This window comes from Columba livia, unplaced genomic scaffold, assembly GCF_036013475.1.
Source record: "Columba livia isolate bColLiv1 breed racing homer unplaced genomic scaffold, bColLiv1.pat.W.v2 Scaffold_102, whole genome shotgun sequence".
NCBI classification, from domain to species: domain Eukaryota; kingdom Metazoa; phylum Chordata; class Aves; order Columbiformes; family Columbidae; genus Columba; species Columba livia.
Window position 1 is genome coordinate 415,349 of NW_027043007.1, and position 14,098 is coordinate 429,446.

At 55.5% G+C, this 14,098-nt stretch overlaps 1 protein-coding gene across 1 annotated transcript; it reads left to right on the top strand.

The window, feature by feature from the left end:
* The first annotated feature begins 7,026 nt into the window (after positions 1-7,026).
* Positions 7,027-8,693, top strand: LOC135577599 (olfactory receptor 14I1-like). Its single transcript, XM_065047735.1, has one exon. It carries the CDS (start codon positions 7,551-7,553, stop codon positions 8,484-8,486), a length of 936 nt encoding a protein of 311 aa, XP_064903807.1. The 5' UTR covers positions 7,027-7,550; the 3' UTR covers positions 8,487-8,693.
* Positions 8,694-14,098: the final 5,405 nt, after the last annotated feature.

Here is a 14,098-nt window from a genome sequence, read left to right on the forward strand (position 1 = left end):
CAGGCCTCTGCTCCCCAGCACGCTCCCGGCAGCACGGCCCCGGCCCGGCCGGCTCGGCTGCACACCCTGCACCCCTGGGCAGGGCTGGCCCCGGGCAGGACAGGACCCAAGGCCGCTGCCCGTGCAGCGGTGGGGACGGGGGCCAGGCTGCCAGCAGAGGGTCCCCGGGGGCTGTGGCTCACCGGTGAACCTGACGGCCTCCAGTCGCACGGTGGCCTGAGCGTCCTTCACATACAGCAGGCTCTGACACAGCTGTTCTTCCAGCCTGCTCTTGTCCTGCTGGAGCTGGTGAGAACACAAGGGCATGGGTCTGGTACAGACATTGCCCAGCCACCCGGACCAGTCCCTCCTACCAGTGGCCTCTTCCCTCCCAGACAGGAGCCCCGTGGGGCTGAGGTTCAGAGAGAGCAGAGGGCCGAGGGGGCCTGGCAGTGCTGAGAGCCCTCTGTCCCACGGCCAGGGCCAACATGTGCCAGGGTCTTGTTTAGCACCTGGGGGCAGGGAGGGGAGAGGGGCCTGGAGAAGAGCCCTTGGGGGGTCTGTGCTTGAAGGCAGGGAAGGAGGATGTGGCTCCAGGCTGTGGGCTCCGGGCTGGAACAGGGCAGGTGAGGCTCAGCTGCACAGCCCTCCCCACGGGGCACCTGGGGCAGCCCTCGTCCAATTCTTACCAAACACTCTCCGATGCGGTGTATCTGATGTGTCTGGACCAGGGTGCTGAGGTTCCTCCATCCCAGGAACCCTGCACAGTCCAGCAGGGCGTCCCTAGAGGCCTGCAGAGAAGCAGAGGTTGGGAGATGGCACCGCACCCCGGGGGAAGACACCTGGCACCTTCCCTCCTCTTGGCCCAGCATGAGCTGTTCCCAGCCCCTTGTGGGAAGAGGCATCAGGGAATGGAGTCTGAAGTGGGTTCAGTGCCCAGGGCAGGGACACGGGGCAGCCGCCACCTCAGGTGTAGCCTGCTGCTGGCCAGCAGAACAGAGATCCTCAAGAGCTGCTGAGCTTCCACCGGGGCTGGGGGCAGCCTGAGGGGCAGAGGAGCTGAGGGCCCACGGCTGCAGGCAGTGAGGGCTGGAGTCCCAGAGACCCCGGGGCAGGACGGAGCCAGCAGCAGCTCCCACGGGCGTCCCCCAGCAGGACACCTGAACAAGCTGGCTCTGCAGCCCTTGTAAGTGCTGCAGCCCCCTGCACAGCCCGAGTTAGCTGGCCCAAGGCAGGGGGAACTGGGTGAGCAGGACTTTGTCCTGAGGCCATCCTGCCCTCAGGGGCTGGGGTTGTCTCCGGCCCAAACACCTGGGGGTCTCTTGGGCACAGCCCTGGGGGACAGCGCTGGGGGCTCAAAGACCTGGGGGCAGTGATGGGGACTCACAGCCCTGGCCTCCCACACGTGCAGGAACAGTTGGGAAGCCTGTAGGGACTTGTGTGGGGTGGCCTTGGGCTGCTGCTGCAGCACAGCCTTCCCAACAACTCTGGTCACTGCACCTTGGCCACGCTCTTGCTCTGGTCATTCATACGGAGGAACAGTGGGACCAGGACCCTCTTCACTGTCTTCCTCAGCATCTTCTTGTTTCTCCCCACCACAGTGTCCATCACATCTCTGAAGAGGCTGATGGAGAACTCCCGCACCAGGCTGGACTCCTGGTAGGGTGGAGGATGGGGAACTTCAGCAACAGGCACTCCCAGCCCACGGTGAGCAAAGGGCGTCAGCGTGGCTGATGTGAGGGGTCGGATCCTGAGCACAGGAGCCGTGGGGCAGATCTACAGCTGAGGCTGGATGGCCCCAGAGCCCTGAAAGGCCATGCAAGAGGAGCATGAGGGGAGCCCTGCCCGAGGGCTGCCCACGGGGCCGGGCTGAGGGGCAGCTGTCTTTGCCGAGTGCCCATCTGTAGGGCTCGGGCTGGGGCTCCCAGGGCAGCCTTACATCATCAAAGAGGGGCAGGAGCTTCTCCGCCAGCTGCAGAGCGATGGGGCTCGCCTCCTCCCGGTCCAGGTGACCCATCGTGTTCCTGAAGAGTAGCAGGGCCTTCCTCTTGACATCACTGTTGGTGTCCTGCATGGTCTCCATGATGTCTGGCAGCAGGACCAGTATTTTTCTTGCCTGTAAGAAACACAGTTTCCTTATTGTGAAGCGCTGAAAGATCACCCTGGCAAAAATGCTCTGGCCACTGAGGACCAGCCTCCCGTTCATCTTCCCAGCAGGTGGCACAGGAGTCGCTGCAGCAGCCTCCTGACAGGCAGCGGCCACTGATGGGGATGTGGGGAGAGCATGGAGCAGGGAAGGGGGGGCAGGAGAGCAGTGTCCCCTGCTCAGCCACCCCCTTTTCTGACAAGCCTGAAGGGGCGGAAGGATGGGAAACCCTCTGTGCCTGGAGGGCTCCCCAGGCGCCCACCAGCCCCCTCCATAGCAGAGAGGGGGACTGGAGCCATCACTCCACATTCAGACTCCCACCAAGGCCAAGCCAACGCATTACCCACTGCTGCAGCCCCCAGCTGCCAACATGGCTCCAGCTGACTGTGCCTCACTCACCATCATATGTGCCTTTGAAAGCGTGATGAGGCTCTCGAGCACCACCGAGAGCATCATCCAACTCGGATTCCTCAGGAAACTCTCGGGTTTGTAGAGGGCAGCAAACTTCTCTGATCCAAAGTCAGTGCGCAGCAGCAGCTAAAGTGAAGGCAGCAGTGAGAGAACAGCAGAGCCGGTGGGGCTCCCTCCAGTGTGTTGGCACGAAGGAGGCATGACAAGGCCGGTGGCAAGTGTCTCCTCTCCCCAGAGCTGAAGGCCCTCAGCCCGTGCAGAGACCGTTCGTCTGCCCCAGGGCCAGCAACTGGGCTGTCTCTGGCTTCTGCCCCTTTCTCTGTCCCTGCCCCAGCTTTCCAGGGGGCAGAGCCAGGCAGGGCAATGCAGGCGGGGGTGAGCACAGTGCTGCCTGGGCAGGGGCAGACGTGGTGTGTTTTCACCAGGGCCGAAACCGCACGGGGCAGCCCCAGGCGTCTGGCACAGGGTCTGGTGGTACTGGTCAGGTCCATGCTGACCCTGAGAGGCCGTGTCTGTATGTCCTGGGGGAGCTGGCCATTCGGAGCTGACAGACAGGGAGGGGGCTGTGCCTGGTTCCCCGCAGGGGCAGGCACAGCCCTGAAGATGAGCGCGGACACTCACAGCCAAGAGACTGATGCAGGCGTCCTCCATGGCACAGCTGAACACCTTGTGCAGTTGCAGGTCCTGGAGCACGCTGCGCAGCTCGGTCAGGACGCTCCACAAAGTCCCAGGCATGGAGATCATCACCTCCCACATGGCCAGGGCAGCGCTGCAGAGCCAGAGCGCCCGTCAGCGGGGCTGCCTCGGCCAGGGCAGCATGTCCAAGCCAGGTCCTCCAGAGCCGGGCGGTGCTGCAGCCCTGGCCCTGCCCACCATTTTTGCTTGGGGTGCCCGGGGGCCCTGCCCAGGCAGGTTGGACGGGCCTGAGGTGGTGTTGCCCTTTGGGCAGGGAGGAGCGTGGTGGCGCTGGGCTCCAGATTGGCCAGTTTGGGCTGCTGCGGGCCTGGCTGACCCAGTGGGGCTGGGACACGTGGTGGGATGGAAGCCCTTCTCCTTGGGGATGTGGGTCTGGCAGCCAGAGAATCCCTGTGCCCTCCTCCCCACAGGGAACAAGCCCCCAGGGCTGTCAGGGCCAATACCTGTCACATGTTGGAGAGATCTCCAACAGGCTCCTCACCACTTCCCTGGAGCACCGCTCCGTCAGCAGGAGGAGGAGTGAGTGCAGGCTGTGCCGGGCTGGCTCCGTGGAGACGCCCTCGATGTTTTTGTAGATGTATCTCATGAGCTTTGGCACCTGGATGTGAGACGGGTGAGGATGCTGCAGCCCCTGGTGCTGCTGCAGCCATTCCCCAAGCTGCCACTGAAACTGCTGCCCTCCCCGTCCTTCTCCGCTCTCTTGAAATGGCTTCAGGTGCCTGAGAGAGCTGCTTTAGGGAAGGAGGGAAGGACAAGGCCTGACAGGGCTCACAGGCAGGACAATCCAGCCACAGGGCACTTACATCTGTCATCCAGGAGGCCGGGTCTCCCATGGCCGTGTCCAGGACCCTGCTGCCCATCTGCCTGTCACAGATATCCTCTGCTGTCAAGGCCTCAATGGCCACCATGAGAATGTCCGTCATCTGGGCAGGCTGGCGGTTTTCTCCAAACTCCTACAGGAGGAAGGAAGATGGGGAAGACATGTCGTGCTGACCACCCTGCTGGTGCTGCTTGGCTGAGCACCATGAGCAGCTCTGGCCAGAGATGCCCGGCAGCGCTGTCAGCAGTGCCTGCAGGGAAGCTGGAAACAGGGTCTGCCGTCACTGCAGGGGGGAGGATTAGAGCAGAGGCTCCCCAGGTGGAGGGAGGAGGGTTGGGAGCATGGGCATTATGTGTTTGCCCTGCTGGGAACCAGGGCTCCCTGGTGTCCAGGATGGCCGGACCACCCTCGGACAGTCCCTACGTGGGGAGAGCAGGAACCCTCTCACCAGGGACAGTGAGGCCATGCCAACTCTGCTGATTCTGGGTCGCTTTGCTCACAGGTGTCTCCTGACACAAGGTGGGAGCTCGTTACCTTGGCCATGTTGATACCGTGGTGGAGTGAAGCAATTGTCCAGATGCTCACAGAATCCCATGCAGGTTGGAGCTCTGGATGCTTTGGGTTCTCCTCTGGCAGTGTCTCGCCTACGTGGAGGGGAAACACAGAGGAGTCAGTTGGACACAGCATCTTTGCCAACAAGCTTCCGCAACCATGAAAAGAGCTTGAAGCTCAGCACGGCTGAGGAGGGCGGCTGTGCTGGGGCCGGCTTCCAGCTGCTCCTGGGCAGCCCTGGTGGTCAAGCACCGCCATGTCCCCCACCTGCAGGACTGCACTGCCGCTGTGCCAAGGAAACGTGATCCTGGCATCGAGCTGGTCGCTCTCACTGGCCCATTTGTTTACTGGCCCGGACCCTTGCCCAGCCCTGAGGCAGCCCTGCACTCACCGGTCTGCATCAGCTGGACCGTGGGGACCTTGCAGGCGTCCAGCAGAGAACTGCTCTCCTGGGAAGCCTCCACCTCTTCCCAGGCCGCCCTTGGGGTGCTGGGGGGCGGTCTCTTTGCCATCCTGTGAAATGCCGGGAAGCGGGGGGAAAGGACGGGAACTTAAGGGAAAGTCCTCTGTACTATTGGGGAAGGGGGAACTTCAGGCAAAGGCCTCTGTGCTCTGAAGTGCCGGGACTGGCAATGAAAGTCGTGGGCTGTGCTCGGGGTCTCCTCGCCAGCTCCGCTCTCCTGTCCTGTCCCGTCGCTGTCTTGACAGACAGTGCAGGGCTGCGGTCACGCCACCTGTATATGGCACCGTGTGGTGTCACACAGCGGGTCACAAAGGGCCTCACTGTGACGCATCACCCAGGCTGGGAGGGGCAGGGCGTCCACTGCGGGGTGGACCTGTAGGTGTAACAGCACCTGTATTGGCATCTGTGCTGCTCTCTGTAACCTTCTCTTCAGCTGTATTTGTGTCAATAGCTTCATGTGCCATGGTTCCTCCACCTGTGATGGCACCTCAGCTGGTGGTGCCATCACTCGCTGTACCTGCTGCTGGATGCGTCAAGGGCAGTTCTGTTTAACCTCTTTATCAATGATCTGGATGAAGGGATTGAGTGCACCCTTAGTAAATTTGCAGATGACAACAAATTGGGTGGGAGTGTTTCATCTACTGACAGGGAACGCTCACTTCCCTGGTCCTGCTGGCCACACTATTCCTGATACAAGCCAGGATGCTGGTGGCCTTTTTGGCCACCTGGGCACACACTGGCTCATGTTCAGACGCTGTCACCAACACCCTTAGGGCCTTTTCCTCCAGGCACTTTCCAGCTGCTCTTCCCCGGCCTGCAGCGTTCATGCAGCACATCCATGTTCACTGCCCATCAGAGCCACCTTTACTTTGCTTTTCCTGATATGTCATCTCTGCTTCCAGTTTTCTTCTCTACCCAGACCCTGCACCTGGTTTCTCAGTAGTGTTCCTCGGTGGGACCCATTAGCACTACAAGGAAGTTTGGAGTTTGAATCTGACATTGACTTCTTGAGATGTTTCTTCAACTTCCTCTCAGGGCCTGAGGTTCATGGACTCAGCAGCAAACCCACCAGAGGGGTCATTAAAGTGCCTTGTGCTGCTCCTGTGCTGCTGAGCTGGGCTGGGCTCCTGGCACAGAGGGAGCTCATGGCAGCGGCAGCGCTGCAGAGAGACAGCTCTGCCCAGGAGCAGCTCCTCTGCACACACAGCAGGGATGAGGGCTCTGCCTGGAGCTGCTGAGGAGGGAGGAGTGAGGAAGTGGCTCAGGACTGGGACCGTAACTGAGAGTTCACTGGAGGAGACATCTCTGCAGCCCTTGACATGGTAAGTCTCTGGGTGCAGGGTAATTCAGCTGTAGCTCCTGGAGTCACACAGAGCTGTCCCTGGGCAGTGCCGGCTGCTGGGAGGGGTCTGCAGGGCAGAGCTGAGCACACAGCGAGTGGGATGGGATCTGTGGCACTGACAGCAGGAGACCTGGGGACACAGACACAGCTGCAGGCAGGGACAGCTCCAGGCAGCAGAGCAGGGGGTGTTCAGGAGCTCTTTCGGTCCTTGTCTGCAGATGATGCTGGGTGTTGTGTGCTGGGCAATGATCTGACTGTCCCTTTAGGACATGTCGCTTTCAGGAGCCTGACCCTGCTCTGCCTGTCCTGCTGGGCTCACGAGCTGCCCCCAGAAAGGCTCAGGTCTGCTGTAGGATCCCAGCAGTGCTGAGCCTTTCCTTGGGGTCCGCACTGTCCTCTCAGAGTCCTTTGCTTCACTCGGTGAGAGGTCGGGTCCTGCTCTCTCCATCACATCTCCGACAGTGGGCTGGAACAGAGAACAGTTTGCAGATCTGCCCTTTCAAACAATGCTCCCCCGCTCCCATATGAGTCCAAATATTTGGGGTTTTTTAAGGAGTGATTTGTGTGTGAAGTCATCTTCAAAGTAGCACAAGCAAAGGCACAGGAGCGATGACAAGAAGACTGATGGACTCTTCTGCTGTCCTGACTCTGCACTGAGCCACAGAAAGATGAGCCCTTTCACCTGTCCTCTCTCAAGACTCTTCACATTTTACCTCATAAAGATGAAGATTTTGACCCCTACAAAAACCCAGTCACGGGATGTGATGGTGAAAAACTAAAAACACAGACAAAATCATTACAAAGACATGTTAAAACACGGCTCTGCTTCCCGTGCTTTTCAGTGTCAAGAGTGCAGATACTGACGATTTCCATTAACAATGCATAAAATCGGACACCGCTTGTGAACGTTGGAGCTGCCACAACCCAGCTCCCGTGTCCCCAGTGCAGCAGAGCAGAGCTGGCTGCTTGGCAGCACACGGGCAGAGGTTCTGCTGCTCACAGCACACTCAGCCAGCACAGACCAGAGAAAGGAAACGCATTTCAGTTGGGGTGATGTTAATGAAAAAGAGAGTAGTTTTGCTCCGTGGAGTCTGTCCTAATATTAAGTTGTTGTTTCCTTTTTTGAACAGAGAAACAGCCAATGTCGAACAGCAGCTCCATCACCCAGTTCCTCCTCTTGCCATTCACAGACACACGGGAGCTGCAGCTCTTGCACTTCTGGCTCTTCCTGGGCATCTACCTGGCTGCCCTCCTGGGCAACGGCCTCATCATCACCACCATAGCCTGTGACCAGCACCTCCACACCCCCATGTACTTCTTCCTCCTCAACCTCTCCCTCCTTGACTTGGGCTCCATCTCCACCATTGTCCCCAAATCCATGGCCAATTCCCTTTGGGACACCAGGACTATCTCCTATCGAGGATGTGCTACACAGCTCTTTTTTTTTCTCTCCTTGATCTCTGTTGAGTATTCCCTTCTCACCATCATGGCCTATGACCGCTACGTTGCCATCTGCAAACCCCTGCACTACGGGACCCTCCTGGGCAGCAGAGCTTGTGTGCACATGGCAGCAGCTGCCTGGGCCAGTGGCTTTCTCAACACTTTTCTACACACGGTCAACACATTTTCACTGCCACTCTGCAAGGGCAATGCTGTGGACCAGTTCTTCTGCGAAATTCCTCATATCCTCAAGCTCTCCTGCTCACACTCCTACCTCAGGGAAGTGTGGCTTCTTGTTGTTAGCTCCTGTTTAGTCTTTGGGTGTTTTGTGTTCATTGTGGTGTCCTATGTGCAGATCTTCAGGGCCGTGCTGAGGATCCCCTCTGAGCAGGGACGGCACAAAGCCTTTTCCACGTGCCTCCCTCACCTGGCCGTGGTCTCCCTGTTTGTCAGCACTGGTATTTTTGCTCACCTGAAGCCCCCTTCCATCTTCTCCCCAAACCTAGATCGGGTGGTGTCCGTTCTGTACTCGGTGGTGCCTCCAGCAGTGAACCCCCTCATTTACAGTATGAGGAACAAAGAGATCAAGGATTCCCTGAGGAAATTATTTGACCAAGGAATACTGCAGTATCAATAAGCAGTCTATCATCCTCAGGAGAAAGCTTGGAGGCTTTTTTTAACATATATGTCTTGGTTTTCTTTTTGTTTAATATACTTCAAATCATATTCCCACTGAAAGAATATTATTTATTGCCCTCTACCAGTGTTTTGTGGTGTAAAGTCCTCATATACAAATGGAGCATTGCTCCCAGTGCAGGTAAACACAGCAAAGAAACCAGCAGGAAATTATTTGTCTGTGTCTCATCTTGTACATGTCCTCTGGAACTGGGGGTTCAGTCCTGGCACGCAGGAGGGGTCAAGGAGCCAAGAGCCCAGCTGCCATGAGGAGGATCAGGCACTTGTGGACCTCAGGGCTGCTCCTCACCGCCTCACTGGACAGATCCTTTCTGCCACTTTTGCATTGGGCTCCCTGGAGCCATGGTCATGGACAAGAGCAGTTCATGGTCTTTTCAGAGCAGCGGGGCCAGCTCAGGGCCCTGAGGAGAGCCCAGAGTGGGAACCAAGGCTGCCTGGCCAGCCCAGCCTGGACACAGTCACCCAGGGAAAGGGACGTCTCTGGAGAAGAGCAAGGGAGCATTGCTGTGCCTGCAGGGAGGAATCCAGGAGGAAGAGAAACCCCCTTCTGCAGACACTCATTTGGGGCCGGCTGCTCTGCTGCTGGAGCAGCACTCCTGTTCTGGGCTGGGGAGAGGGGCTGGCACTGAGGGGCACAGGCCGTCTGTGCTGGGGATCTCCTGGAGCTGACACCAGCAGTGCTGGTTTTGCACTGGTCTCCATGTCCTCGTGCCATGTCCAGCTCCAGCCAGACTGGGAAGGTTCCCAGGACATTTGTCTCTCCCGCTGCCATTTACAGCACTGACCACTCCCCCAAGTTCACGTGTGAGGTTTGCTCTCTGTCCATCTTCTTCCTGCTGTGGGACTCGGTGCCTGTGTCAGGGAACAGCCAGCCCTGCCCCGCCTCCCTTCTTGCCCAGAGGTTGGCAGAGCCAGAGCAGGGCTGTAGCAGCCCCTGCATGGGACACGGCTGGGGCTGGATGGGACGTCATTGCAGTCTGCACCTTCCTCATGGTGGGCAGTGGAGGGGGATGCGCTGATCTCTTCTTCCTGATGACCTGTGATAGGACATGTAAATGGAGTGAAACTGCATCGGGGGAAGTTCAGATTGGACATTGGGAAAAGGTTCTTCACTGAGAGGGTGGTCAGTCACTGGAACCGGCTCCTCAGGGAAGTGGTCATGACACCACATCTGTCAGAGTTCAAGGAGCATCTGGCAGATGCTCTTAGTTTTATGGTTTAGTTTAGGTAGTCCTGTGAGGAGCAGAGACTTGGATTCAATGATCCTTATGGGTCCTTTTCAACTCAAGTTATTCTATGATTTTCAAACTCCAGATTAGTCCTTCCCTGACTGATTTGTGTGTGTGTGTGAGTGAGTTTGTCTGTGTGTGTGTCTGTTTGTCTGTCTCTGGGGTACTGGGGAGATGAGGTGACCCAAGGTCAACTTCTGAATAGATTCCAAATCTAAGACCTGCTCTTGGAGGGTTCTAAACCTTATGTGTGTCATATGGATGTATATTTTCCACTGACACAGCCAAACATACAAATAGACACAGTTGGGCTGGGGAGGTGAGGAACAACACTGTCCATGCAATGATGGACCCCAAGGAGATGGCTTCTCCTTCCCATACACACCTCTTTAGGAGGAACTCTGTATCAATATCAATTGGAGAATTCCTCTATCACTTCTTCTCTTTACATCCCTTCCTCTTCAACCACACTTTTGAAACTGATCTGATTAAGTGTACAAGTTCTGAAGACCAGATATAAATCATACAATCATAGAATTATAGGATCGTTTCAGTTCGAAGGGGCCCTCAGGATCACCAAGTGCAACCATAACCTAATCTAACTCTGGTACTAAACCATGTCCCTAATAACCTTGTCTAAATGCCTTTTAAACCCCTCCATGGATGGTGATTCTACCACTGCGCTGGGCAGCCTGTTCCAACGCCTGACAACCCTTTCTGAGAATAATATTTTTCTAATATGCAATCTAAATCTCAGTCCCCAGGGTCAGCTGATTGGCGCCAGCTCAGCTGGAGTCGTTTCAGCGGATCCTGAGGTACACGGGGTTTTGCGGTTCCCCGGATCCCAATTTTTCGACCTGGAAGCCCCCGGCAGCCCTTGCAAGAGTGGCTGACGTGGCGTGGTGTTACCACAGTGTCGGCGATCACACCCCGACCCCTGGCCTTGAAAAAGCCTCCGAGAGGGTAGCGACTGTCACTGCTCAGCAGGCACTGGGAGGGGAGCAACCAGCTTGTCAAGTGGGTGAGTACCACCCACACTTTGCTGCAGCAGCAGGTGTGTTAGCTCGTGTAGTAGGGTGCAGAGGGTGTCACTCCTTGCTTGGTAGACCCTCTCACCTATTGCCAGTGTCCCAGAGCGCTGCTGACCATGGTCTCCAGAAAGAGAGCTTGTCACAAAAAGACTGTCGCAACTCAGACAGAGGCCTTGCCCCGAACCGTGGCTGTTCAGGTCTCTGGCTGCAGGGATTGCCAGAGCCTGCTGCTGCTTGGGGAGGATGGCCAGCATCCCACATGTGTGAGGTGTGAGCTGGTGCAAGATCTGCTCAGCATGATCGCAAATCTTAGGGAGAAGGTCCAGACACCGAGGTCCATCAGGGAGTGTGAAAAGGAGATTAACTGGTGGAGTAACTCCCTGATGTACCAGTCAGAAAGGTCCCAGGGGGATACCCTCCAAAAGGTGATGGACCCCCTGCCCTGTCAGGCAGAGGGGGAAGACCCGAGACAACCCCTGCCCTGTCGCTGTTGGGCTGAGGTAGGGGACCACAAAGATGATGAGGGTTGGAAGCAAGTTCCAGTTCAGCGTCACGGGCAACCCCCACTCCTTACCTGCTTTGCTTCCTCAGGTGCCCCTCCGTAATAAGTTTGAGGCCCTGGAACTTGAAGTAGAGGTAGGTGAGGATGTGGTGCAAGGCCCGCCTACAAGGCCACATAGAAAGAGGCAGTTGACCCCACGCCTCAAGACTGACTCTGATAAGAAAGAAAGAAGGGTAATTGTAGTAGGTAATTCCCTTCTGAGAGGGACAGAGCGCCCAACATGCAGAGTTGACCCTCATCAAAGGGAAGTTTGTAGTCTACCTGCAGCCCAGATCAAGGATATCACCAAGGCACTCCCAACCTGGTGCACTCAACAGTGAACTGGCTGAAGAGAAGAAGCCAGAGAGTGGTGGTCAGTGGTACCTGGGGTGGATTAGAAGTGGGGTGGTCAGTAGGTCAGAGAGGTTCTCCTGCCTCTCTACTCTGCCCTGGGAAGACCACACCTGGAATATTGTGTTCAGGGAGCAGAGCCCTCCCGGGCTCTTTTTAGCTGCCTTGACTTACCTGGGGTTTTTTTGGACTTCAAACGAAAGCAGAGAGGACCTGAGTGCACAAGTTACTGTGCACACCAATGAAAGAGGTAAGAACTGAACCAGAGTGTCCAGATCTCCTCAACCCAGCACTAACAGCCGCTGCAGGAACATTTTGATCCACAAGGGTTAGTACCAGTTCTCTCAGGAGCTCTGCTGGTGCAGAGACTGTTGGAACTTGCAGCTGTGAACAGGAGGGAGCACATGAAAGCAAGAACATCGCTTTGAGCTACAAAACCAAGACTGGGCTGTGTTGTCACAGGTGAACTGATCTGATCTGCTGGGCTGTGCATTTAGGTTTTCTGTGTAATACTGAAGTGATCTAGAGTATGCTGAGGCAGATACAGGCTTTAATAATCTGACTAAAATATGTTATCTTCTTTTTTCTTCTCTTCATAGGGTTAAAAGGGAAATAATTGCATTGTTGCAAGAATTCAGCTTATCTATGGGTCTCTTGTTTTTCTTTCATGCTACCTTCATTCTACCTGATTTCACCAAATCCTACAAGGATTTTAAGACCCTCTCACAGCCCAGCTACAGCACCAAGTGGGCACCATTAAACCAGACTTCTCCTCCACAGCTTTCTTTTCAGCGCTGTTTGGATTTGCAGGGAGGAGCAAAGAACAAGAGAATAGTAGACAATGAGGTAACAATTAACTTTAGAAATACATATACTGGTCCCCTGCAACTGCCTAATGTTTGGTCATCACACACAGTATCACACAGTATGTTTGGGATTGGAAGGGACCTCAGAAGATCATCTAGTCCAATCCGCACTTGAACACACCGCTTGAACAATTAAAATTTCAGGGCTTTTAACTACCACAGCCTTAAGCACAGCAATAGCTAAATTAGAAAGGATTTCTTTTGAGGACACTGCAACAAAATACTGGTTTGGGGAGGCTGGGGTTTGGGTTCTTTATAAGCTGTTTGTTTTTACCTCCTCCGTCTCTAAAATATCCCCTAGTCACACAGAACGGTCCGTACACCAGTGACTTGCCTCTTGAACGCTCTGTGTAGTCTCCTCGTCTTCCTTGGTTGGTTCCTCAGACTCTCAGGAAGGCTGTGCAGAGACTCCACATCTTCCTCGCGTGTCTTCCTCCTGGGTGTCCTTCTCCTTTGTCTCCTCCAACATCTCCAAAGACACAGGTTCCGAAAGGAGATATTCCGAGCCTGTTTGAAAACAACAGAAAGGCAGTTTTGAAATGCCAATAGCACGACATTTACTTTTCATGTCCTTTCTCTTTCTCTCTCCCTTGTGAAACACAACAATTGAAAAAGATCAGCACACAGACAAGGAAGATGCTCAGTCACGTTCATTAGACGCAGCGCCAGCCCCTCTCAGCCCAGGGCACGGTTACCTGCAGCCAAGGCCCCTTCCAGCTCCCCCCGGTCGCTGCTTTCTCTATCACAGTCGGTGCCGCTGTTCAGTGGCCTGAGCCGGTAACCCAGACAGCGCATCTTCTTCTGCCTCGCCTGCCCTGCGTGTGTCAGTGCGGTGCTAAGGCTTCCTCCACCAGGACACCTCCAGATTGAGAAAATGGGTACTGAACGTGTTTCTGGAAGCCACCTGTTTTTCTAGGGGAGGCAAAAATGCTTTTCCCAGCAGAAGTCAGCTCCAGCCCTTCTCCCTTTTTGCTGTTATGACTCTTGCCTTCCACCCTGTGCAAACTCCGAGCTTTCCAAAGCCCAGACTTCTACCCTCCAGCTCAGTCAAAATGCAGCATTAAGACTTGCTTTTGCATTCGGTTATTTCATGTTCACTCTTAAGATCCCTCAGAATCTAATCTCTCTTCTGACTCTCCTTATTTCCATCTTTTAGAATCTTCTCACCTCTGCCAAGGCTGCTTCTCGCAGATCAACACCTGCCAGAAGCTCCCAATGGTAAAAATCACTGCCAGGCTTTTTCTTTCATATGCTACCAATATACACTCGGTAACAATTTCAAACTGACCCACCCAGCTTTGAGATGCACCTTTGTTTTGATGCCAAAAATGCATCTGCAGTTCGCAACAGTGACACAAGGATCCTGTGGGACACAGGAAATGTTTCCATGAGTAACAAAAAAAGTGTCAATGATTTACAGCCTGCAAGTTTTGCGTATCACTAGTGATGTGTAAATACTTGCTCTTGCTGAGATTTACCTTCATACTTGGCCCTCCCTCCTTCCCATGGTTTGCTCTACCCATGCTCTTTTTTTT

Excerpts from the sequence above, each read along its gene's own strand:
- LOC135577599 (XM_065047735.1), top strand. The coding sequence starts at position 7,551 with ATGTCGAACAGCAGCTCCATCACCCAGTTCCTCCTCTTGCCATTCACA.